The sequence below is a fragment of the Peromyscus eremicus genome, chromosome 3, assembly GCF_949786415.1.
Source record: "Peromyscus eremicus chromosome 3, PerEre_H2_v1, whole genome shotgun sequence".
NCBI lineage: Eukaryota > Metazoa > Chordata > Mammalia > Rodentia > Cricetidae > Peromyscus > Peromyscus eremicus.
Window position 1 is genome coordinate 11,710,080 of NC_081418.1, and position 27,624 is coordinate 11,737,703.

Here is a 27,624-nt window from a genome sequence, read left to right on the forward strand (position 1 = left end):
ATTACATGTATTCATAATTAATTTATTTTTACTATTTTGATTCAAATTATTTCATTATTAAAATATGTTTTCTGGACCATAAACAGCAGTAAGAGTAGCCTTAAAAAGAATTGGCTTGTTTAGTGAGATGTTGACAAGACACTGAGCCTATGTAATCTTATTACAGGTATCACAATAATAAGATTAATTTAAGCAGCAAGTACTTTTTAGTATTTAGCATTTGGCAGGCAACAATCAGGCACCAGGGATGTGGTAGCAAATAGGAAGATAGTATTAATTCTGTCTCTCTGTTCACAGAGCTGCTATAATAGCCTAATCTTCCTCAAAATCAATTATAGCTACAGCTCATCTCTCTGAGCTTAAACTCATTATAAAGCCCATCTCATTTGTCAAACTAAGTTAATATCCAAGCATAAATAATTATATATTTATGGAGAGATTCTAAATACAGAATCAAGAAGCACTGTTATAATGACTTTTCTTCAATTGATTAGTCTTATTTAGTAAAAATAAATACTGTCAAAGCCATAGTCATCGTTTTCCTGCACAAGGAGACCTTTGCGACTGTTAAAATAGTTACTGCTGATAAAGGGTAGAAGCAGGGACATGACGCCTAGTTACAGGACCCAAAAGTACACTCTGCTGCCACCTCTTACTTAATCAATTGACTGCTGTCATCAGATAATCAATACTTTCATTGTCTCCCAGGCTTATAATCATAATTCTCCTAGGAAAATGAGAGGGAGTGTCTGGGAGAAAATGATCAGCATCCTCAGCCCAGCATGCCTGGCTTCTCTTCTTCCTCAGAGCCAGTGATGAGGACAGCACTTTCATACTCTCTCACTGGCAGATCTTATCTGTACAATTCCTAAACAGAAAAAATAATGCTTTCTCTCATTCTGCAAGGATGAAAGTGAGGTAGGAGGAAGCCAAATCATTACATTGAAACAGGCTATTTTTTGCCATGGCTCTGATTCACAGGAAGTTGGCTTCCCTTGGCTTAAAGGAATACTTGTTCCTTTTAACTAGCAACAGTCCACTTATCCTAAGAAGACATTTCCCCCCCAGGAAGGCTGGAAGTGATTGTCAATTGCCTATCATGTTCAATCTAAGGCAGAATGAGGATCATGGAAGACAACTTATCAAAATTCTTTGAGTAGAATTTGTTCCCCTAAGAACAAATGGGCAAAAACATTAACAAGTTTCATTAGTGCCCCACTATAATTTGTAAGTTATTGGTTTTGAAGCATGATTTGATCACAGAAAAAAATGAATCTCTGATAGCTAATCAATCATCTTCTCTCAAGATGATCAAAGGACTTTTGTCCCCTCGTGGCTGTCCCAGGTGTAATGACATGGATCCTGAGGCTTCACATCTGCATCAGCATCAGCATGGCACTGTACACCTCTTTGGATAACTGCAGGCTCTCACAGAAGACTATATCAAACAGAAGCAATGTCCTGCTTCACAAGTTGTGAAGCTCGCAGCCCTGAAACTAGAAGATTTTACTACAACCCAACCAAGAAAGCCGGTGTTTCCACTTAAAACAAACAGGACAGCTTTGGACAGCATTAGGAAAAGCTTTGCTTGGAATTCAAAAGACATGAATTCTAGGTCTAGCATGGCTGCAAAGCTACTTGAAGCAACATGTGCAGTTACTGTGCAAGCAGAAGCTGCATAGTTAAATAATCAGAACTGTATTCTCAAAAGTCAGATCCTACCAATAATAACATCTGACTTTCCATTAAGAGAAAGTGTGGATCACAAAGCTGGAATATCTAAATTTTTAGATGTGAACTCCTTAGAAAAGAAATAAAAATTTTCACCTCTCACTTTATAAAATGAAAGTTAGTCAAGAGCTCCACAAAAGATACATTAATAAGACCTATTCTGGCTGACCTTCCAACTGCCATTCTAAGGAATATTTAGTGAAAGTGTTGCCTCTAATATCTAAAAACTGATTCTCACAGGACACCTCCTTTTGCACATCCTCATACAGTCATTCAGGTAAAATTCTTGAAATACAAGAAGACTGATCAACCAGGAAAACGGAGTGATGTAAACACAGACAACCCTCATTAAACTAGCAGAATATGTAAAAAGGATCCAATCCTTTTTAAGCTAAGCAAAGGTAGTTTTCATCTTTACAAAACAATGAAAAGTATAAATGTATTCTACTGTGGCTTACTGACTTCAGTATCTTATTGGAAAGGGAGAAGTCCCAGTTCATTGAGAACAAGATGGCCTAGGGGTTCAGAAGAAGAGAAAGAGACAGAAAAGGAGGGAGGAAGAAAGAGAGAGCGAATAGCCAAGTTTACAGGAAGAAAAAGGTTCAGAGTACTTGATGAGTCACCACAGGAGGCAAAACAAGATATCTGTGAAATTGTTTTTCTCAACTTCTGTTTATGCCCTAACACCTTGGCTCTTAGCTCCCTGCACTCCTTGTCCTTAGAAAGTGCCTGTCATCATCTACCTCCTGAGAGTCTCTCCAACCTTACTGCAGTTTTGAGAGCTGAGTTCCCTCCCTTCCTTAGGAGACCTTTTATTCTGATAAGCTTCCGTAACCGCAGCCCCCATCAAACACCACTATCGCAATGGGCCCGGTTCTACTGTTCTCAACAGTTTATCTCACCTCTCAACCCTGCCATCCACTCCAGACTCTCACCTGTCTCTTGTGGGCTCCTGAGCACACTCAAGGTCCCACCTAGACATGCACGTCAGCATTCCTACACCAAGTGTGCTGAGAACAAAGTGATTCTGTCTTGATGGGATTTGAGAAAGACCAGTCATTTCCCAGAGGTAGGCCAACACAAAATGATCTGTGTGTGTGTGCGTGTGCGTGTGCGTGTGCGTGTGCGTGTGCGTGTGCGTGTGTGTGTGTGGTTTATCTGTTTCGATTTTCTTTTTCATTTTTTGTTGTTTCTCTCTTTCCTTCTTTTTTGAGAGAACAAACATGAAGTTGGGTAGATAAGGAGATGGGGAGATCTCAGAGGAGTTGGGGAAAATTAAAGGATTTGATCAAAATAAATTTTAATAAAAATTTTTTAAAATGAGAAGAAGAAGATGGTCCAGGAGCTCAACTGATTGATGCCAATCTCAATTCTGACTGTGACTGAACTGTGTCTTCAGGCTTTATTTCAGCTCTTCTGTTTAAAAGTTTTCAGAAGACACCACAAAGATTGGCTTTTTTGGCTGTTGTGATGACTAAATGAATTTAAGTCATGCACATCTAGCATTTAAATTTGTGTCTGCCATACAACAAAGATCATTTATTCTAAATGCTTCAGCTATTATTCCTACTAAATTATACTGCACAGTTACAACTCCAGGCAAAACAGATTATATATTTCAGCTCATAACTTCTGAACCTTGCCTGTCTTCAGGTCCAATGTCCTTGGCATGACACAGGAGATGATTGGGACATTTACCAGAATCTCTGTCTTGCCCACATTGCCCTTGAAAGGTAGTCTTGCAGCCCTCACAGAAGACTCAGGAAAATCCAGACCCATTCCATTCAGCATGTATATATCATCAAGCAGAAGAACTTTGGAATTCACTTCAGAGTTCCTCAGTGAATTAACACAACTGGTACCTAAGGCACGGAGCTTAAATCCCATTACAGCTCTAAATCAGGATACTTGTTTCCCCCACATGAACCAATGAGAGATTAACAGTTTCTCAAGTTGCTCAGCTGATGACTGATGACGCTGAACTTCAAGTTTACATCTGCTTCACACATTTGACTCCACGAGCACCTTCTCTCCTTGGTGAGGTCATCCTACATAACACAGGCCCCCTTCACTACTCTTTTGAAGTAGCTTTATTTACTTATCTCTTGCTGAAAGTCTCTGAAGACATGACTATTTTCACTGTTTTATATCCTCATCAGTAAACATGGTAATATTCAAAAATATGCCTTTCGCTGAATGAATTAAAGCTCAATAAATATTGTGGAGTATTTTTCGCAGGGACAAACAAGTTAGTTTCAGAATGGAAATTAAGCTAAATACCATCTGTAAAAGGCCATTATCAAAATACCAGTGCAAGAATGTTGTAAGAGAAACTTACAGGAAATTACATGAGATGCATTACATCATAGCATAACTAACTTTATGTATAAAGTTTACTGTTTTCAAGCATGATTTTTTTTCTCTAAGATTTTAATGGATATTGGCAAAATACAATTGCATATATATGTTAATTAAAGTGATTCTGTGATGTACATGTACCAGGTAAAATACTGAGTCAAGCTAATTAACAGATCTCTCACTCCAAATAATTGGTATTATTCTTCCTGACTAAATAAAACATTAAGCATTTTTACTAACATGCTCCCATTCTACTGTCTGCTTCTATGAGTTCAACTGGTTTAGATTTCACAAGTAAGTAAGAATGTGTTTGTCTTTCTGTTTCAATAGTGTCCTTCATGTTTCACTGAGTATAATGACTTCCAGGACCATCCACACTTTTAACAATGATGTAATTCTTAACTTTTAAAAGACAGTATAGATAATATACAGAGTCTATACATTGTTCATTAATTCTTTTGTTTTTGTTTTTGAAACAGTATCTTACTCTGCAGCCTAGGCTGCTCTGGAATGTTTGTGTAATCCAGACTGGCTCCAAATTCATGGAAATCTGCCTGTGTCAGCCTCCCAAGCACTGGTATCACACATATGAACTACCACACCTGGCCCTCCACTCATTTCTTAAAAGATGTATATATGTATGTATATGTGTGCATGCTTCCATGTGTGGGTACATATGTCTTTATTCATACATGCAAGCCAGATGAGGGCATGAGCTGGCCTCTCTCAGTCTCTGCTTGGCTCCTTTGAAGCAGGTGTCTCTCTGAACCTGGGGCTTGTGTTTTCTCAGTTAGGTGCTGACATTCTCATGCTTCTGCGTGTATATCATGATGCAATTGAACAGAACACTCTTTGAATACCTGTTAAGTCCATCTAGCCTATAGGACTGTTCAAATCTACTTTTTGCTAGTGGTTTCCTTTCAGGATAGGCTTTCATTACTACAAATATGATACAGAAGTCTACTAATATTATTGTATTGCTTATATTTATCTCTTTAAATATGCCAATGTTTGCTTTATATACTTAGATGCTCTGATTTTGAATATATTTATAATTTTTCCATCTTTCTGTTGTATTGATGCTTATAATTATGTTGTCATCTATCTCTCTGTTTTTATCTCACACACATGCACACACAATTTTCTCTTTGTCTCTACAAGTAATAGAATATCTATTAGATATGAGTCTTAAAATAAATTTGAGAAAAGCATGAGAAAAATATGCACCCAAAGATTTGTAAAACTAATCTGACCATAGCACTTATTGATCCAAGTAAAATGAGTGTTAATTTACAATCACTGAAAGATCAAAATATAAGCATATGCATGCATACTTATATAAAAGTTATTATATCTCATTAAAGTTACACTAATTCCTTTGCTCCTATGTGGAAAATACAAAAGGAAACTATACACACATGCTTACTACTTATATGATATACATTTTATACATATTTGCATGTGTATTTGATTGCATATGTTCTATGTGCCATTGGTTGACTTATATCAATACTGAAGCACAAGATTAAACAAAGTTCACAAGACAAAATTGATTTGGTGGTTACCTTTTGAATGGAGTATCTTGAATAGCCATTCTCAATTAGAAAATGATGTATTAAGGCTGTTCTTGAAATTATGGGTTTGGAAATATTTGAAAGAGTAAGGAATCAATGATGTATGCCCTCCTCACCAAAAAGCACGAGAATATGAAAGAAACAGATATGTTCCTTTCTTCCTTAGTGATTTAGACCTGTTAAAAACATGCAAAGATGAAACTCCCTTCTCCTTCTCATCTCCCAGGAGAGCCAGGCCCTCACCCTTCACTTCTAAGGTTTGATGTGAAGTCAAAAGGCCCCTCTCTACAGGGTGTGTAGTTGCAGTGGAAATTGCTCAAAGATGACCACTATTTTTGACAATCTAAGACCATCAAAGGAACTTAAGAAGTTTAAGAAGTACTTTAGAAATTCTACTGCCTCAAGGATAAAAGAGGGAAATGAGCCAACAGAAGTAGCCAGGCTTAGAGTGGGCTACCACCTCTCATTCTAAGACTGGGATGGAGAGTGCAGTGGTTTAGGAATGGCATGCTACCTGCAGGACCCTGGTGGTGGATTATGCCTACAGATAATAGACTGGCGCAGACCAGGGCCTTGGAAGAAGCAGCCAAGTTTCCAGTGAGTGAGCTGGAGCTTCCAGGGGAATGCAGTGCCATAAGGTCACCTCAGTGTTCAGTGCAGCACTAGGAAACTGACCAGCTCTCCACTGGAGAGGGCACCAAGACTGAAGCCAGTGTCCTCAGCAGAGGTCTCTCCCTGCCTTTCCAGAGCCCTGCAGCTTTGGAATCACATATACCCCAGGAACTCAACATAACAAAGGCTGAGATACAACTGCTCCTTAACCTCTCTTGGAGGAGCCTTGCAACTTGTTTCCAGATGGTTTCTGAAAAGCAAATGTATAGCAGAGTTAATCCAATTTTCTAAAGAAGTTTACAGTTGATGCATGAATATTCTTCAGCAAAGGCCCCCTCTACTGCCCCCTTTTTAAATGGGAAAAGATCTGTGTGATTAGACTTTGAAGAACCTATAGCAGTTTCAACAAAGGCCAAAATCTGGGTTTGCTGCTATTTTGGAACACTAGGATCTGAGAAAATCATGTCCCCACACAACCACTGCTCTAAAGCCCCTTAACTTACTTGAAGTTGCCATGTTCCATTTTTTAATCTGTTTTTTTTTCCTGTCTGAGCCAACTGCTGGGTGCCAACAGAGCCGAAAGAACTTCGGCCACATCTTCAGCAGAGCAAAGCTGGCTCTGGAGTGAATACATGTGCAGTGGAGTCTCAGATCCACAGCCAGACCTGGGGGCAGTTACTGCACCACCTTAAGCCGGTGTTTTCCCTCCAGTAAAAGGGAATATTGCTTCAGCTTACACACTCCTAGTCTGAAAAGCCCAAATTCTCCCAATCTAAATTTTCCGTGTATGCTGACATACCACAAGGAGAAAATTCTACAGCATTGTTTCCTGTAACAAGTAATTTTTAGTATTGTATAAAAGTAACTGTAAGTAAGGTATGTAAGAAATATATAAAATACAAATGAATTAGGTGCTTAGACTTCCCAAGATATCTCATTATGCATATATAAATATTCCAGAGATAATCAAGGATAGGATGGGATAATGACATCCAGCTCTAAGCACCAACCATGTCTGTCTCAAGGTCACAATAAGAAATGGTAGCTATGATCAGCAATAAAAAAATCTTAGGCACTAAAGATTGGGAATGTATAAGCAATGTGCATAATATGATACAATTGTACTTCTTAGTTAATTAGATCTGTTAACTGAGTTTGTGAGCTTTGAAGTAACCTGCTTTTACCATAACAAAGAAAAAGCAAAAAAAAAATCTAAGGCCAGACCAACAACTGCAAGAAGATACATACATATAAATATAAATATAAATATAAATATAAATATAAATATATATATATATATAGAGAGAGAGAGAGAGAGAGAGAATATAGATATATAGATATCATGTGGGATCACTCACAACTTCAGATTTCAGACAAAAAGCTGATATAAAAAATGTCCCACCTATCATGTATTATTTTTTAAATAAGTATCATTTTCAATGTATATTATAATTAAAAGAAACTTGACTATTAGAGTTTTGGAAATGTTTTCTTGTTGAAGTAAATTTACTCCTGGAGCTCTGCAGGAGTCCACTCAGAGAGAGGAGGGATTTTATGAGCAAGTGCATCAGGATCATGATGGGGAAACCTGCAGGGACGACCAAACCAAACTAGTGGGAACTCATGAAAGTTGGATCAACGGCTGTGGAGCCTGCAGGGGACTGGACTAGGCCCTGTGCATAGTGAGACAGTTGTGTAGCTTGATCTGCTTGGGAGGCCCCCGGTGGTAGGATCAGAATCCATCCCTGGTGCATGCAGGGGCTTTTTGGAGCCCACCACCTATGATGGGACACCTCATGCAGCCTTGAGGCAGGGGGAAGAGCTTGAACTTGCCTCTACTGGATGTGTCACCACCTGGGAGGGAGGCCTTTTCTTCTTGTTGGGGGGTAATGAGGGCTTTGTTGAGGGGGAGGCTGGGGGTGCTGGAGGAGGGAAGAGGGGGATCTCTGATTGGTGTATAAAATGAAAAAAATTCTTAATAAAAAAATGAAAAAAGTAAATTCAAATCTTTACCTATGGAGTGTTATGAAAATATTGACTGGAAAATGTCTGCAATATTCAAGTTGGAACCACTCCTATTTAGGCATGAGTTTTCTAACAAAATTAGGAGCCCTTGGCCAACCCATATAATTCAAGCGTACTGATAAATACTAAAACTATGACTTCCAGGAGATGAAAGCCCTGATTTAGAATGACCAGCAAATCCCATGGTGTAGAATCCTCCACTATAGTCCATTTTAATCTAGACAGCCAGAGCTAGCCCAAACCAACACACTTCCTATCCATAGAGTAAACATTTAGAATAGTTAGATAGTCTCTACAAACAAGGCTGGTTACAGGGAGCCAAGGAATTAAGCCCCAGGATAAAAAGTCCTGGCCAGAAACAATACAGATTTCCTAGGAAACAAAGTAATAAGCCAATTGCAGCATTGCTACTCAGGCTGTGTTTTCCTTTAACCACATTCTGTTCTCACTGAGAACAGGTCCTGTGTGCCAGTGACTGCCAAGACCCCAGGCTGGTGGCACCTACTTCTCTCTTGACCCCACTGTCTCTTCTGACTCTTGCTAGATCACCTGACCATGGGGACTCTCAGGTTTTCTCTGCATTTATTTAAAATCAGTCACCAAGAACTAATGGTGATTTTTTTTTTTGATTTTCTTCATACATTGAACCACTACAGTCTCCACAGTATCTACTGCTGATGGTTAACTTTTTGCAACTCATAACAGACACACTGTATGAAAAAAAAAAGAAATCATTCACCCATTTAATAACTTGCTTATCCATTTCATTCATTTGGAAACAGAAGCTTTTTATAAATAGCTTTTGGAAGACCACAAGAAAATTGAAGTGGTTTCTCTGCCAGCTCTAGAACCCAGGGCCACGGTCGGCCTATTTTACTGCATACACTTCCAACTGACCAAACTAAAAGATTTTTTAGAAGGTAGTTTATAAATAAAAATAAATTTAATGACATCTGTGTTAATTTAAAAATCTGAATTTCAAGCCTTTAATTTCCAATTGAAAAGAGATATTGTATGTAATATTAGCAATCCTACAGTCTCTCTACAAGTTGCACTTAAAATAATTGAAATAAACTATTTCTGTGGCTAACAAAAAGGAATCCATTGCAAGATGAGCTCTATGGATAGTGGTGATGTTGAATGGCAAGAACATGAATATACTTATAACAACTCAAAAGTTATCACTTAAGGAGAAATTCTAAGTGATGCATTTTTTATCCAACTTAAAAGTATTTATTTTAAAACTCAAAGAGAAAGTCTGTCAATCTTCTCTCTATAAGTTCAAATAAGAGAATAAATAGATTTATTTTTTTTAAAAATGACATCCTTGAATATTGCCCATGTCTCATTAAGCACTTCAGACAGAAGGACATGAGGTCCCTAGAAAGACCCAGTAAATGCCCCTACTGCCAAGATTGACAACCTGAGTTCATACCCAGGAGCTACATGGTAGAAATAGAGTCAACTCTCCCATGTTGTCCTCTGACCTCCACCCACACACTGGAGCACACCTGCACCTCCATGCATACTTGCATAGATAGATACATACAAATAAAACAAAGAGTACTAATATTTTTTAAGAAAGACTCTATTGTTTTGCTACATATCAACACTACATATACATTGTTGCCAGGTCTCTGATGTTCCTTATAATGGCACCTAGAACTGATATGATGAGTTTATGGTTTAATCTGGAAAACAAATGGTCAAAAAATCACAACATACTGCATTCTTTGCCTCTCACTGGGTCAGGCAGGCCAGAGCAATCCACTGCAGAATTCGGAATGGCGACCCTCCACCTGGAGCCAGTGCTATCACATTCTGTATATTCAAAGTGGTAATCTTTCTGCAAACAATCACAAAAACAAGCCTTTGTTAGAGCCAATTCTAACTGATGAGCTGTTTTTTTCTATCATCCCAAAGGGCCTCCAAGCCTGTTTCCAAACTGTTCGCTCTCCTGGAGTCTCACCCCTCTTCCCCCACTACCCACATCAGCAGTTCATCAATCGAAACTGTACCATGCAATGTAGAGAGGGCACTGAAGGTCTGGTGAAAAGAGGGTACTCAACACTATCATTCTTATCTACTGAGAAGGCCACAGCACACTTTCCATATCTCCTTTGTGGGCTTTTTGAGCTCTAAGTGATTGACAGACATAAGGAAAAAATGACCTGAGGAAGTCAACTGTTGCCATGACTCAAGTGCTTCAAAGAAGCCAATCACTTCCATTGGCCTAATTCTCACTCTGTTCAAAACTTAACATAATAATGCATCACTCAAACACTACTAAATAGCCATGAGGCTCTCTGAGGCTTAATTCACACCTCCCTCAGAAGACTGCCATCCTTCAATATATAAAAACAGACCATTTATTACAATTGTCCAATTAAGATCCACTTTGTCTCCCACTTCTGGCTTCATGGCGACTTCCTCTTCATATATACATGGAATGTTTGAACTGAGGAATCAGGACAAAATGTTACAGGAACATTTTAACAATGAGAGAAATTCCAAGTCTACCCTATGATAGTTTCATTTCAATATCCTGAGAGTAGAAACTGGATCCAGGGCAAACACTCTCCAAGTAGACTCTATCCTCATCCTTATCTGGTTGATACAAGTCAGTGTTCTGAATGTGAATTGTCTACTTCCCCACTGCTTAGCCTCCCTCACTATATGAAGGACAGGCAAGAACTATCAAGTAGCATCGTCACAGGGAAATTGCGAATGGAAGGTCATGGCTGCTAATCTCTTCTTCTTGAAACCGTTTCAATCTGAATGTGCTAAGAATTCCCCCCAAAACATCAAATGGGCTCCTGTGCTAACAGTTCTCTTGATTTATCTCTTTCTTTTCCTTCCTTCCTTCCTTCCTTTCTTCTTTCTTTACCATAAGCAATAAGAAAAAACCAGGCCACACTTTTGACAGTCCCCCCTAAGCCAAATTTCCAACAGAATATTCCTAATTTCCTTCTAAGCCCTCACCAACACTGCTGTTGATATTTCTAATAATATTCTACCTATGGCAAGTTACATGTTGTATAATGCAACACGGCCATTTTCTACTACATTTCCCAATTATTACTGAGCATTCACAGAGTATTTTACATGCCATTTCTACCAATCATCTTAAGACAATCTAAGCTTTTCTACTCAAAATTCCTCCAGCTTTGGCCTATCACACAGTTCTAATGCCACCTCCCCAAAACGTTCAGGTTTTTTTGCTTAGCAGAACTTTGTCAGGTCCAGATAAAAAAAAAATCTTCAGTAGTTTCCAGGGCAACAGTAACAAGTCACCACAGCTATAATGTATTTTCCCATAGCTCTGTAGCTATTAAGTCTCAGGGCAGTACTCGTGGGTCTGACTAAAGTCAGGCATATCAGATGGACATAGTTCTGTCTTGGCCATGGGTTACACTTCTAATGTTAATTGTCTAAGTCATAAAAGTACCTTTTAATATTGTGGAGTTCTCCTTTATTGGAGGAACAAACCTTTCTTGTCTTGGCAACTCAGCCTTTGAGTGACAGCTGCCAGACTGCTCCCTTGTGGAGGCTGTCTGAAGCAGGGGGCTGCCAATGAGGCAGCCCACCTTCAGCAACTTTTCAATTCCGAGCTCTCCCTGAAGAAACCCCACTCCAATGGCAGAGAACACTGCAAGAACAGCTGGGCTTGCAGCTCCCTCTCCAGGAGGTCTTGCTCCAGTCACAACTGCTCCAGCTTGAGCAAGCATGGAAAACTTGTGAATGAAGGTTCCCGAGAAGACCACACCTTCTGCTGAACCCTTGCAAGCTGGTGAGAACTTCAAGGATGTGGGAAAGTGGAACACTACAACTCAAGAACCAAACTGTCTGAAGGTTTCTTTAGCCCCTTTAACAGGCACCTATTGTCTTCCTCTGTACCTGGCCCAACACTAAGGTAATCATTAGGTAAATCCTTTGGAATGTACAAAGAGACCCTTAGTTTCCTGTCAACCAAAAGGAAAAAAAATGCTGTCATATAGCATCCAAAGACTATCACAGAGTTTACCCTGCTTTGCTGTGACAGGGCTGCCTACTGTTTCCACTAATAAGTCTTGAAAGTGCCCTGTTTTATGACCTCCTCTGTTCTGATACTATAAAAGCTTCAACGGTTACCACATTGGAACATGGAACTTGGGGTAACTATGTGTTCCTAGGCTATGGTCATTCATACTTATCTCCAGAAAATACTATCTCTTGTCCTCTGAGAGTTGTGCTCTTATATTGACAATTTCAACCTAACAAACTTCAATGATCACAACATCACCCTGCTGCTGATGCTCCAAGTATCCATTGGCAATTATTCTGCAAGTTTTTATCAACCACAGGGGACCAGCAAGCACACCTCCAGTAGAGAATGAGAAAAAAGCTTATAATTGACAGGTAGGAGGCTGTACCTATCTGAGGTTTCTGATTGATCAACCATATTCAAGCTTTGTGCAATCGGGCTTTATGTAAGGCTTTAACTGGTGGAATTATAATTGAGTACTAGTATGCTGTGCCCTTCTTCTGGCTATATAAGCAGGCTTTTTTCCACACTTTCTGGGTTTGTCTGGGAGCCTTTTCTCCTGTGCACTATACTGTGCACTGGTATTCAATAATATACCAATAAAAGCTTCTCCCAACTGTCTCTTTGCATACTTGCCTCTATCACAGGTAGAACATGTGGGTGGCTATCCAAGGAGCAGACGAGACCCTGGGGTCTCCATCCTGGACAGCGGCAGCAGTGGCAGTGAGGAGAACATGAAAAATCCAGAGACATAAAAAGAGCTGTGTTCTCTGTACCCACAGCTCTAAGCTGTAAGTTTAGGGGACAACTGAAGAGCTCCAGGGAGCAACTGAGGACAGAAACCATGAGAAGCTAATGCTATGGGAGCCAAGAGGTCATTCAGAGTCAATGGCTGCATCTGCTTCCATCAGTTACTAGATGAAGGCTCTATGATGACAGTTAGGGTATTCACCAATCTGACTACTAGGGTAGGCCAGTTCAGGCACCCTCACCACTACTGCTAGTAGTCTAATCTGGGGTCATCCTTGTGGATTCCTGGGAATTTCCCTAGTACTGGGTTTCTCCCAATCCCCATAATGTCTCCCTCTATCAAGAGATCCACAACCAAGCATCAGGCCAAGCTCTGGGAGTCCAGGTGAAGAGAAGGAAGAGGGATTATATGAGCAAGGGGGATCAAGATTATGATGGAGAAATCTACAGAGACAACTGAACCAAGTTCATAGGAACTCATGAACTTTAGACCAATAGCTGTAGAACCTGCATGGGACTGGACTAGACCCTCTGCATACAGGAGACAGTTGTGTAGCTGGGTCTGTTTGAGGGGCCCCTGGTAGTGTGATCAGGATCTATCCCTGGGGCATGAGCTGGCTTATTGGAGCCCATTACCTATGGTCAGACACTTTGCTCACCCTTGATGCAGCAGGGAGGAGCTTGGTCCTGCCTCAACTGAATGTACCAGTCTTTGCTGCTCCCCCCATGGGAGGACGTACCCTTTTGGAGGAGGGGATGGGGTAGTGAGTCAGGGAGAGAGGTGGGGGAGGGGGAAGCAGGAGGAGGGATGAAAGGGGGATCTGTGGTTGGTATGTCAACTGAATAAAAATAAATAAATAAATAAATAAATAAATAAATAAATAAATAAATAAAATAAAATGAGTCAATGGCTGGAACTAAGACTATGAGTGCTACGGGTCCTGGTGTTTACAGGAGTCTAAGAGCACTACCAAAGGTTGAAGATTCAGGTACAGCCAGAGTTCAGGGACTGCAACTCTAGCCGGTTCGTACTAGCACTCTGAGCCAGAGCAAAACGTCTCAACTTGACCACGAAGAGCAATAAGCCTCCAGCTCCGAAAGCTTGAAGCCATAAGCCTCTTTTAGCCAAGGCTTAGAGCTATAAGCCTCTGGATCTAGAAGCTTGTCTTGTGAGCCTCTGGAACTCAGGGCCGTCAACACTGAAGTCACTGCTTGCTTCTCGCCTCTCTCCAGCTTTTATCTGGATAGAGCGAAGGACTCCCCTGCCACCCCGTGACAGTACTGCCAGGTGATATTTCCTGAGGAAGCTGGAGGAGAAAATCCATCCCTACCTTTTTCCAGCGTTGGTTGACAGCCAGCATTCCTGGATTGTGTCTGGATCACTCCAGCCCCTGCTGTGTGGGGATACTGCCTCCTCCGGTGACTGCCTTTGAGGTTCACATCCACGCTCTATCTCAAACATTTCTATTTGTATGATTTTTTTTTTTTGTCATGTAAGGCAACATTTACTGGTTCTAAGCATTACAGTCTGAGAATCTTATTTTTGTGTTTGTTTTTGTTTCACTTGAGAAAGTATCTCTGCAGTCTCTATGGAAGGCAGTCCAGACTGGTCTGGTCAGGTATTTGCATAATGACTTTCATATTTCTCTGGTTCCTAGCTATTTGTATTCATACGACTTTCTTATTTCCATATCCCACAGAGAATATCCTAGCCTCTATATCTAAAATGTAAGTTATTTCTTATCATCCTAGCAAAATAATGATGCTATGAAGTATGACATGAATTTCAAATGCAGCAAGGCCTTTGACCAGAGCGGGGAGGTCTCTGACTGACTCTCACTGCCGGTGGTGAGGTGAGAACAGTGGTTAGTACAGGGAAGCAGGTCTTGTTTTCTAACTGTAAAGTTGAATATAATATGCTGACTGATTGTCCTATGACTATTTCCTCCTATCTGCCACCTCTACAGTATCCAACAATTCCAGAGCTCCATAGATACTGCTGTTACCAGATTCTGAGGATACCAGCAGGAAGCTATAATGTGTTTCTTTGTCATTTAAAAACACTGAAATGCAAACCTATTGCAGGATGTGGTGCTTGAGGATGTCAACTGCAGCCTAAACCAGATGGATTTTTTTTCAAATTATTTAATAGACCATTTCATGTGAACTCATAACAATTTTACAGTCCTCAGATCCATCAAATTATCAGTAAGTAGTGTGGTGTAGTAACATTATTAGAAAAATGATATATAACCTTCCAAATTCTATTCAGATAACTGAATAACGAGGATCTCAGCCCATAAATGTTCAGATTAATAGAAACATTTCAGAACCCTAACTACTTGATATACCTTGATCACTTGAACCAGTCCTTCATTTCTGGGAAGTGGAGAAATGGCTCAGAGGTTAAAGGCATGGGCTGCACTTCCAGAGGACTAGAGTTTGGCCACAGCACCCATGTGGTATCTCACAGCCATGTAAATATTCCAGTTCCAGGGGATCCAACACCCTCTTCCAGCCTCTTTGGGCACCACACAGGCACATGGTACACATACATATATGCAGGCACTCATATACACATAAGGTAAAAATATATAAATCTTGAAAATGTCCTTGTGCTAAAGGACAATTTTTTAAAAGAGATAAAAATCATGTTTCATGCAAATACAAAATTAATGCATGCAAAAAGTTCATGACTAACTAGCAAGTCAAATCTGTAAAATATTGCTACCACTTTAAAGGAGAATTCAAGGGGTATACAAAAATAGGTAACCAGGAAAATGAAAGGCATTTACTTATGCAAAAGTGGTAAATATCCAGAGGGTAATAATCAATTGCACTCTAAAGACAAAATACAGTTTCATTTCTGGGTAGAAGACACATTCATATTACTGCTAGTTCCCTATACCTCAGCATTATGAAATCTTTCAATGACAGCAGAAGATGCAGGGCCTCTAAAAACCGACCACTCAGAAAGGTACACTTGCTCATCTTTTCTGCCTGTTTCAACGCACTTCATAATTTTAACCTGACGAGAGGGAATTTCTTAAAAATGTTCCCAATACTTCAGAGCTCCTGATAGTGTATCACTACAGTAATATGAGTCATAGTGGCTGCTCACAGGCCACAGGCTGCAACCCAAAACCTGGAACAAGAGCTCAGCCTGCTCCAATGCTAAGGCTGGGCATTGCTTGCACATACACATGTCTGCAAAGCGCAGGGCAGGGCACTACAGCATGAAGAAACAGCCCCCAGTAGAGTGCAGGGCACTAGGACCCCTGGGAACTTTTACACTGTAAATACAACCCAAATGAAATAGGACTTAGAATTATCCCTGATCACAGGACACTTAAAGGAAAAAAATCATCCTTCCTCAGGAATCAGGACTCTCCCCACTAATACCATGGATGTGTCACAAGTCAAGGTTCAGGCTTAGACCCTCAGATAAGTGCAAATTGGGTCATGTGACATGGAAAGCACAAAATGTAGGATATACTCAATGGAAATGATTCCCACAGCATCTCCCCAAACAAAGTCATCACGAAAATCCTCATAGTGCTCACTGTCAACTTTGGGTGCCATTGTTCACACTGCATATAACATTTACAGTTTACACATAGGCTACATATATGGTTCTAATAAGTCTTAAATAAAAAGAATGTTAACATATTAATAACATGCATGCATTACTTTTAAATAGACATTGCATTAGTCAGCCTTCAGTATCATGAAATGTCAGATAATTAACTTATTTGTGTATGATGTATGTACACAAGTATGTGCAGGTATGTGTACCCATGCATCCATATGCTTAAGCTGGAGGACTATGTCTGACATCTTCTTCTCTCACTCTCTAACCTTATTATTGGAAACAAGGTCAATTACTGAACATGAAATTTATTTTCAAGTAAGTATGTGCATATGCTTGGTTATTCATAGGACATGAAATTTATTTTCAAGTAAGTATATGCATATGCTTGGTTATTCATAGTACTTAAAGAAGAAGCTGAGTTCCCATTATACTGGGAAATGTTTTTTGTAAAAATTGATGGAGCAAACTAATAAGCTTCAGTCAGAACACAAGTAACTGATAGTACTCTGTAATTATTTTGATCATATTTTCCCTCCCCTCCCCTCCCCTCCCCTCCCCTTCCTTTGCAGTTAGGATGACTGGCCAGCACACTTCTGGGATTCACCTGTTTCTATCCCCCAATGCTGAAGTAACAAACATACACAGTCACACTAGCTTTTACCTCAGGTCCTCTTGCTTTCATTGCAAACATTCTTACCCACTGAGCCATCTCCCCGTCTCAAGATCATTAACTCATAAAGAAAAAATTCATTTTGGTCCATAGTACTGAAGGTTCTGGTCTGTGATCAATTGGCATCATTGTTTTGGGCTCGTGGTGAGGCCGCATGTCAGAGTAGGAGTGGATGGCAGCACACCAAAGCAGCAGGAAGCAATAGAGAGAGAAGAAGCCAGGTCCCACCATGCCCTTCACAGGAACAGTCCCAGTAACTAAGGACCACCCTCCAGGCCCCACTTCCTAAACACTGCTCCACTTCTCAAGGGTACGAGCTTGGTGACCAGGCTTATGACATATGGGCCTTGAAGAGAATACAAGATCTAAACTCAAGCCAACATCAACATATATCTTATATATAATGGTTTACACAATAATCTACATCATTTTAATACTATATATATTATACTAGTTTTTACTACCTGATACTTAATTATTAAATAAGTATTATAGTCTTAAGGGCTACATGGAAGATTTAAAATTATCTTCTCAATAAGCTTATGATTTTGTCAGTATGCTAGATACACATACACACACGCGCGCGCGCGCGCGCACACACACACACACACACACAAACACACATACACTCACTCACTCACTCTCTACAAGAAACCATAAAGAATAAAGACCCCAAGTGTAACAGTAGCACTGCAAATCAATATGCAAGTAAATGCTCTATCTGATCAAAATTACTGTGAAAAATCCCTTAACTGCCCAGAAGGTATACTGTTGTACCACTGCTTAATAAATTCACTGAAGTCAATTTTTCCTTAAGCATTCTCTCAAATACCCATTCCTTAGAACTCGGGTAACTTCCATTTTAGAGGCCAACATTTCTAAAAAGATAAGAATTTTTAATGTTTAGAACTGCACTTGACAGAGTATGTTGGCTGTGTTTACAAAAAATTGACTCAACGGTATGATTTCAGAGTTACAGGATGCTCCTGTGAGCCAGGCAGTTTGAAAAGGCATGGAGAAGAGGGCCTGGAAGACAGCAAGAAGGGCAAGTGTGCAAACATCCACCCGTTCCTTCATGAGTGCCTAGCTGGACAGGGCATCATAAGCAGGATGTCAAGCCTGAAGGTAAAAGGCCTACAGGTATGCTGGGAGATGCGTGGACCTACAATGGACTAATAGGTGAGGGAGTGAAGCACAATAGACTGAACACAGCAGTTACTATGAGAATTGTTCATATCAATGAGCCACATTGAGAAAATTGGCTCCTGGGCTTCTCTCTATATCCTCTGTAAGCAATTTCAGAATTGCCCGTCAAGGATATAGATGCAACAGAGACCACACTTTCTAGTTCAAAATAAATAAAACAGCAAAGAGGTCTCGGAGGGTGGTTCAGGGTATAAGGCACTTACCATGCAAGCCTGAGGATCAGAGTTAAGGTCCCCAGTAACCACATCAAAGTCTAGCAGCCATGAGACAGGATCCCTGGGGATTGAGGGAAAGTTAGGAAACTAGACTAGCCAAATCGGCAAACTCCCATTTCAAACAGAGATCATGCCCCAGCAAAATAAAGAACAAACAAGGAAGAAATTTGATGACAGCCAGATATCCACATACAGGCACACGAGTGCACCCCCTCATCTGTGAGTGCACATATAAATATGTACACACCACACATATACACACATGCAAAATAAATAAATATCAGAGACAGTTCTCTGAAGCAGAGAAAAATATCGACACTTGCAAAATCACAAGAGATGAACAATAAGAAATGGGTGTATTTATTTTCTCTACTTTGTTTCTTCATGTAAAGTTCATCATCTGGATTTTTATGGAAAACATTGAGAGCTTCAGTGCCTAAACTTGATGAGACTGCTATTTCCAAAGTACCCCTCAGTGGAAGTACTCAGCAAGCTCCTGGCACACTGAGTGAAACAGTGAAAAGGAGAAAATATGAGACCATAGTGCCCAGCTCAAGTACTTCAACTCCAGTTCTGATGAGTGAGCAGACCTCAGTGTACTAGGCCAAAGGCACGCCAACATTCCATGCTTCCACAAATGAGAGTAGCTCCATTAGTCTGCATTATCAAGAATATGAGCTCAGTTAGACTGTTCAGAAATACTTATTTTCAGATTTTTCTTTTATAAAAGGGACATGATGTTACCATAGAAACCTATTGCTAAGTAAAGTAACATATATCTGATCTATTTAAGACACATCTTTTTTTCATTTGTGGATACTGTATATTTTTTAGAAAATATTTTTTAAAAGTCTATGTTTAAACCTGACTTCAATGTCTGTCTTGTTAAACAAGTCTCTATAAGTTCATGATTATTTTTCTTTTAATTCAATATAGCTTTATTGAGCATCTCACATGAGCCACTGTATAGAAAACAGAGATACAACTGGAAACAAGACTGCCAAGCATCTGCTCCCAGGGGCTTTCTATTTGAATGTGAAGAAAAGGGTATGGGGTTTCTTTCTTACAAGACCCAGCTTGTGTGATATGCCTCCTGTGGCCCATTTAGTGAGGGGGCTGGACAGCGGAGTGGAACAGATCTAGATTCCCGTCTCTCTTGTCTCTTAAATCACTAACTGTAAGATCCTAAGTGACTTCACAAATCCAGGCTCCCCTTAAGCTATAGGAAGCAAAGGCTATTCTTTACTTGTTAGAATCCTTATCCTATACTTTCACTGGTCCTGGTGAGGGGAAACCAACCATTTTCAGTAACTGTGTGCCACCACAGAAAAAAAGATGAATATTTGAAAACAAGACCACCCATAAGGAAACTGGTCTAAAGGAGCTATCATAAGCTGTGTCCAGCCATGGGTTTGTTCAATTTCCTTGAGAAATTGAGAGTTAGACTATGTATATCATCAATAACCTTCATAGCAGACACTAAAGAAAACAAAGCGATAATCTCATTTTTTTTAAAGGCCTGAGGGCTGGAGAAAGGACTCTGCAGTTAAGAGTACTACTTTTCTTGCAGGAGACTCCATTTTGGTTCCCAGGACCCACATGGTGGCTTACAGTCATCTGTAACTCCAATTCCAGCAGATCTGATGCCCTTTTCTGGCCTCTGTGTGGACCAGGCATGCACTTGGAGTACATACATAAGTATAGCTAAACACTCATACTCATAAAATAAACAAAACTTTATTTTTAAAAATGCCCTTCAGACTATGCTATCTAATTGCATTTTATTAACTTAATTTGTTTATCTCCCCAAAAACTTGTAGAAGAATGAATATATTTCTAAAGGGAATTCAATATAATAAATGAGTGGAAATACTATAAGCAAAAAAAAAAAAAAAAAGTGGAAATGGCAACAGAAAGGTAGCAACAAATATTTCTGAAAGAAGCATTAGGTAAACTCTAATTGACTCATCAAAGCAAGAAAATCTAAAAGCTAAAGGCTACACCGGGTGTGAGAACAAGAAAGCTGAAGACTTGGAACACAGAGAATCAAATACCACAGGAACCGGAGGTGAGGAGTAGATCTAAAATCAGAGAAGCAGGCCAAAAACCACTGAAGAATGTAGGCTTGCCAGTGTTTCCTCCACGGTCAGACAAGGGGCTATTTCCACTACACATGCAGCACGAGGGAGGTTAGGATGCCAACAAGAGAGGAAGGCAAAGGCACCGCTCCTCCTCAGGGCACTTTCCCCTCACTGATGCAGGTAACCGTAACAGCATCGGTGTGGTTCCCCGCAAGTCACCCCCACAGAGCCTGGGAGAACCACCTTCCGGCTCTCCCAAGTGTGCTTTCAGAGTCCGTACACTCCATACCGGCCTTTTCCACATCACTGCAGGAATCTGCACACCTGCCTGTCTTGATTGAGATTAGCTAGACTGTCATTATCTATATAAGATAGAGTACTATCCGTGATAACAACATCGACAACCCTTTCAGAACCCTGTCTCAGAAACAGCTCTCTTTTCCTCACTAGCATCTATTCACACAATGGTCATACATGGAAGCGAGGTCACGCTCATGTCACACGTCACACCCTCCTTTCAGTCGTCCTTCCCACTACCTGGATGGCTGTTACCAACAGCTCAAGTGGCCTCCCTGCTTCAGCTCTCACCCACCTGCCACACTCCACAGTCAGCTGCAGTGCAAGCATCTCATTACATAGATCATCCCTGCTCGAACCTAGCAATGATTTTCCATTAGCCTGAAGATAAATCCCTAATCAGCATAGCTTGATGGGCTTTTTTTTTATCATTTTCTATCTTCTCCAAATTTTATTTCTAAGCCTTTTTTGTAAATGAAGCACTGAAAGTCTAGGATCAAATACATTATACTCTTCCTTGCTTGCAGGTCTGAGCATGGGAATTTTTCTCTTCCTGGAAGGTTCTTTGCCTATAACTTTCACTAGCACATAGGAACCTATATAGGGGCAAATCACTGTTTAATCGGATCTATTCTTAACATTAATAGGATCAAGGACAAGAGTATAAATTGAGGAGACCATATCTTTTCTTTCTTTCCTTCTTTTCCTCCCTGCTTCTCTTCTTTCTTCCTTTCTGTGTTGGGGATCAAACTCAAGGACATTGCACATACTTGTCAAGTGCTCTACCATTAAACTGGACCCTCAGCTCTGCCCCTTCCTACTCTATTCCTACCCCATATCTTCAGAGACCTCTTCACAAATAGTGACACTAGCCCATGCAACCATTCCTTGTAATTGTCCTGTCCACAATGTCTATACTCAAGAGAACAGAGCTTGGAAAAGCTCATGGAGGCCTTGGTGGCAATTTCAGGCTTAAAAAAATCTATTCTTCTCTGATACATACATCCCAAGCAGAGTTTCCCCTCCCTCCACTCTTCCCAGTCCCTGACCCCACATCCCTCTCCCTCAGATCCACTCCTTTGCAGTTTCCCTTCAGAAAAGAGCAGACCTCCCAAGGACATGAACCGAACATGGTGTAACAAGGCCGATTAGCCCATTTGGTTGGAGCATGGTGGCTATTTAAACATGTAATTCTAAGGTCTCATTACCCAGAACATGGTATTAAAAGGGTCATGACATGGACATGAGAGGGGTAATATAGACTTCAAAGAAGGAGCAGAGACACCTGCAAAGAAAGACCCAAGTGCAGCAGCCTACAACAGAGAACTCCACAGGGTCTCTCTTCTTCAGCTAGTCTGTACCACGTGACAACATCCCCCAGAGAAATGCATCAATTCCCTTAGAAGATTAAATTCCCTGCAGGGTGAGAGGGTCCACCTTCCTCCTGAAGGGTTGTCAAATTAAGTTGGGACTTTATGGAGGTGAGAATTACACACAAACACATGAATGCACGGTTTCCCAGAAGAAGAACACCAAACCCTTTATGTCTTATTTACACCCATTTGCAAGCTTGTTCACATGCAACATAAATACAAGTCTTCTAAAGTGACCAGGCTGAAATGGAAAAGGCACCCTTGCTTCTGAAAAAATTGAGCAACTGTGAATTATTTAATTACCACCAAGAATAGGGGCATGGAAGTTTCATAGATGTTCTTGCACATGTCTATAGATTCACACACATATATAATCATGATCTAGCAATTCTACTTCTAGGCACACAGCCCAAAGAAATCACAGTATATTGCTTTATACCACTTTTTAATATAGTGAAATCTGAGTTGTCGACACAGCCCAAAGAAATCACAGTATTTTGCTTTATACCACTTTTTAAGATAGTGAAATCTGAGTTGCCGGCCAGCAGGCAGGGCTCCTGCAGGAAGGCTCCATGTTCAACAAGACCCCTCAGCAACAGATCCTGCAATCTACACGCCCTGCCCCAATTCCCATCCGCCCGAGACCCCAGTCACTTCCTGAGGCTTGGAAACCAACACCCAGCACTATTCGGACCTAGAGAGCTCTCATTGGACCTAGAGAGAGAGCTCTCATTGGACAAAGGGCTATCATTGGACCAAGAGTAACCTCAGGAGACAGGGAATCTGCCAGCACTCATTAGACCAAGAGTGGCTTTCTGTGAAGTAGAATTTGCCACCTCTCATTGGACCAAAAGAGGCTTCCTGAAACACAGAATCTGTCAGCTCTGACTGACCAAGAGTCCTGAGAAGACCAAGAAAGCATCTGTGACTCACAGAATCAACTAGCTTGTGTTGACCCTAGAGAAGCTCCCAGAGACACAAGATCTGCCTGCTCCAATTAGACCAAGAGCTAAGATTAGACCCAGAAGGGCCCCCTGAGACACAGACACAACAAGCACGGAGTGGTCCAACAGCAACTCACTCAGACACTGACACCTCTTATATCCATTAGAGGAGGAGATGGGAAAACATCAGGCAGAAGTACATACAACAACATAAAGAGCAACACAGCATCACCAGAACCTAGCCTTCCTCCAACAGCAAGACCTGAACATCACACGGTAGTAGAAGCAGAAGAAAATGACCTTAAGAATAGCATCCTGAAGATGCTAGAAAGGCCTTTCAAGAAAAAATGAAAAATGAAATGGAAGAAAAGATAAACAAAAAAGTGGAAGAAATCAATAAAGAAATTGAGAAAAAGACAAACAAAAAATTGGAAGAAATAGAAGAAAAGACAAATAAATTGGAAGAAAGCAATAAATCCCTTAAAGAAAACCATGAAAAAGCAATTAAACAGGTGAGGGAAACAGTTAAAGACCTGAAAAGGGAAACACAAACAATGAAGAAGACACAGAGGGAATGTTGGAAATAGAAAAATCTGAGTAAACGAACAGGAAACACAGATGCAAGCATAACCAACAGAATACAAGAGATGGAAGAGAGGATCTCTGTTGTAGAGGATCCAATAGAGGCAATGGAGTCATCAGTCAAAGAAAATACCAAAGCCAAAAAAGTCATAACACAAAATGTCCAAGAACTCTGGGACACCATGAAAAGACCAAACCTAAGAATAATAGGGATAGAGGAAGGAGAGGAACACCAACTCAAAGGCACAGAAAATATATTCAACAAGATCACAGAAGAAAACTTTCCCGACTTAAAGAAGGAAATACCTATGAAGATACAAGAAGCCTATAGAACACCAAACAAACTAGACCCCCCAAAAAAGTCCCCTTGCCACATAATAATTAAACAACTAAATGTACAGAATAAAGAAAGAACATTAAGAGCAGCCAAGGAAAAAGGCCAAATGACTTATAAAGGCAAACCCATCAGAATAACACCCAATTTCTCAATGGAGACTTTGAAAGCCAGAAGGACCTGGACAGATGTAATGCAGACACTAAGAGACCATGGATGCCAGCCTAGACTAATATACCCAGCAAAACTTGCAATCATCATAGACAGAGTGAACAAGACATTCCAAGACAAAACCAGATTTAAACAATACCTATCCACAAATCCAGCCCTACAGAGAGCACTAGAAGGAAAATTCCAACCTAAGGAAGTCAGATACACCCTCGAAAACACAGGCAATAGATAACACTACAGCAGTAAATCCCAAAGAAGAGAAGTAAACACACACTACCACCAAAAGATAACAGGAACTAACAACCACTGTTCATTAATATCCCTTAATATCAACGGACTTAATTCACCTATGAAAAGACACAGGCTAACAGAATGGATACAAAAGCAGGACCCATCTTTCTGCTGCATACAAGAAACACACCTAAATTTCAAAGATAGGCACTACCTCAGAATAAAAGGCCAGGAAAAGCCTTTCCAATCAAATGGTCTTAAGAAGCAAGCTGGTGTAGCCATCCTAATATCCAACAAAATAGACTTCAAATTAAAATCAATCAAAAGAGATCAAGAAGGACATTACATACTCATCAAAGGAAAGATCCACCAAGATGAAGTTTCAATCCTGAACATTTATTCCCAAACACAAGGGTACCCATGTATGTAAAAGAAACATTACTAAAGCTTAAATCACACATAAAACCCCACACATTAATAGTGGGAGACTTCAACACCCCATTTTCACCACTGGACAGATCTCCCAAATTGAAACTTAACAGAGAAATAAAGGACTTAACTGATGTCATGACTCAAATGGACTTAATCAATATCTACAGAACATTCCATCCTAACAAAAAAGAACATACCTTCTTCTCAGCACCCTATAGAACCTTCTCTAAAATCGACCACATACTGGACCACAAAGCAAATCTCAACAGATACAAAAAAATTGGAATAACCTCCTGTGTTCTATCAGACCACCATAGTTTAAAGTTAGATTTCAACAACAACAAAAATTACAGAAAGCCTACAATCTCATGGAAACTGAATAATGTTCAACTGAATCACCAATGAGTCAAGGAAGAAATAACGAAAGAAATTAAAGACTTCCTAGAGATCAATGAAAATGAATATACCACATACCCAAACTTATGGGACACTATGAAAGCAGTGCTAAGAGGGAAATTCATAGCACTAAATGCCCACATAAAGAAGTTGGAGAAATCTCACACTAGTGACTTAACAGCGCACCTGAAAGCTCTAGAACAAGAAGAAGCAAAGTCACCCAGGAGGAATAGACGACAGGAAATAATCAAATTGAGAGCTGAAATCAATAAAATAGAAACAAAGAGAACAATACAATGAATCAATGAAACAAAGAGTTGGTTCTTTCAGAAAATCAACAAGATAGACAAGCCCTTATCCAAATTAAACAAAAAGCAGAGAAAGAGCATCTAAATTAACAAAATCAGAAATGAAAAAGGAGACATAACAACTAACATTGAGGAAATCCAGAGAATCATCAGGTCATACTTCAAAAACCTCTACTCCACAAAACTGGAAAATCTAAAAGAAATGGATAATTTTCTGGATAGGTACCACATACCTAAGTTAAATCAAGACCAGATAAACTATTTAAATAGACCAATAACCCCTAAGGAAATAGAATCAGTCATGAAAAGTCTCCCAACCAAAAAAACCCCAGGACCAGATGGTTTCAGCGCAGAATTCTACCAGATCTTCAAAGAAAAGATAATACCAATACTCTTTAAATTGTTCCATACAATAGAAACAGAAGGAACATTACCAAACTCCTTCTATGAGGCTACAATTACCCCGATTACCAAGCCAAACAAAGATGCAACAAAGAAAGAGAACTACAAACCAATCTCCCTCATGAACATTGATGCAAAAATACTCAATAAAATATTGGCAAACAGACTCCAAGAACACATCAAAACAATTATCCACCATGATCAAGTAGGCTTCATCCCAGGGATGCAAGGTGGTTCAACATACAAAAGTCTGTCAATGTAATATTATAAACAAATTGAAAGGAAAAAAAAACACATGATCATCTCACTAGATGCTGAAAAGGCCTTTGACAAAATCCAATACCCCTTTTATGATAGAGGTCTTGGAGAGATCAGGAATACAGGGAACATACATAAACATAACAAAGGCAATTTATAGCAAGCCAACAGCCAATATCAAAGTAAATGGAGAGAAACTCCAAGCGATTCCACTAAAATCAGGAACAAGACAAGGTTGTCCGCCTTCCCCATACTTATTCAATATAGTACTTGAAGTTCTAGCCAGAACAATAAGACAACATAAGGAGATCAAGGGGATACAAATTGGAAAGGAAGAAGTCAAGCTTTCACTATTTGCAGATGACATGATAGCATACATAAGTGACCCCAAAAATTCGACCAAGGAACTCATACAGCTTATAAACACCTTCAGTAATGTAGCAGGATACAAGATTAACTCAAAAAATCAGTAGCCCTCCTATATACAAATGACAAACGGGCTGAAAAAGAAATCAGAGATACATCACCCTTTACAATAGCCACAAATTATATAAAATACCTTGGGGTAACTCTAACTAAACAAGCGAAGGACCTGTATAACAAGAACTTTTAAGTCCCTGAAGAAAGAAATTGAAGAAAATGTCAGAAAATGGAAAGCTCTCCCATGCTCATGGATAGGTAGGATTAACATAGAAAAAATGGCAATCTTACCAAAAGCAATCTACAGATTCAATGCAATCCCCATCAAAATCCCAAAACAAGTCTTCACAGATCTGGAAAGAACAATACTCAATTTCATATGGAAAAACACAAAACCCAGGATAGCCAAAAAAATCCTGTACAATAAAACAACCTCTGGAGGCATCATGATCCCTGACTTCAGCTCTACTCTAGAGCTACAGTAATAAAAACAGCTTGGTACTGGCATAAAAACCGACATGTGGACCAATGGAACTGAACTGAAGACCCCGACATTAATCCGCATACCTATGAACATATGATTTTCGACAAAGAAGCCAAAACCGTACAGTGTGAAAAAGAAAGCATCTTCAACAAAT

At 39.9% G+C, this 27,624-nt stretch overlaps 1 protein-coding gene across 1 annotated transcript in view; it reads right to left on the minus strand.

Annotated features, from left to right (window-relative positions):
• Elapor2 (endosome-lysosome associated apoptosis and autophagy regulator family member 2) overlaps window positions 1–27,624 on the minus strand; it is a 178,754-nt gene that overhangs the window by 71,180 nt on the left and 79,950 nt on the right. Inside the window, exon 2 of the mRNA XM_059257269.1 lies at window positions 10,026–10,146. Within this exon, the coding sequence (XP_059113252.1) occupies window positions 10,026–10,146 (121 nt within the window). The remainder of the gene's footprint in view (window positions 1–10,025; window positions 10,147–27,624) is intronic.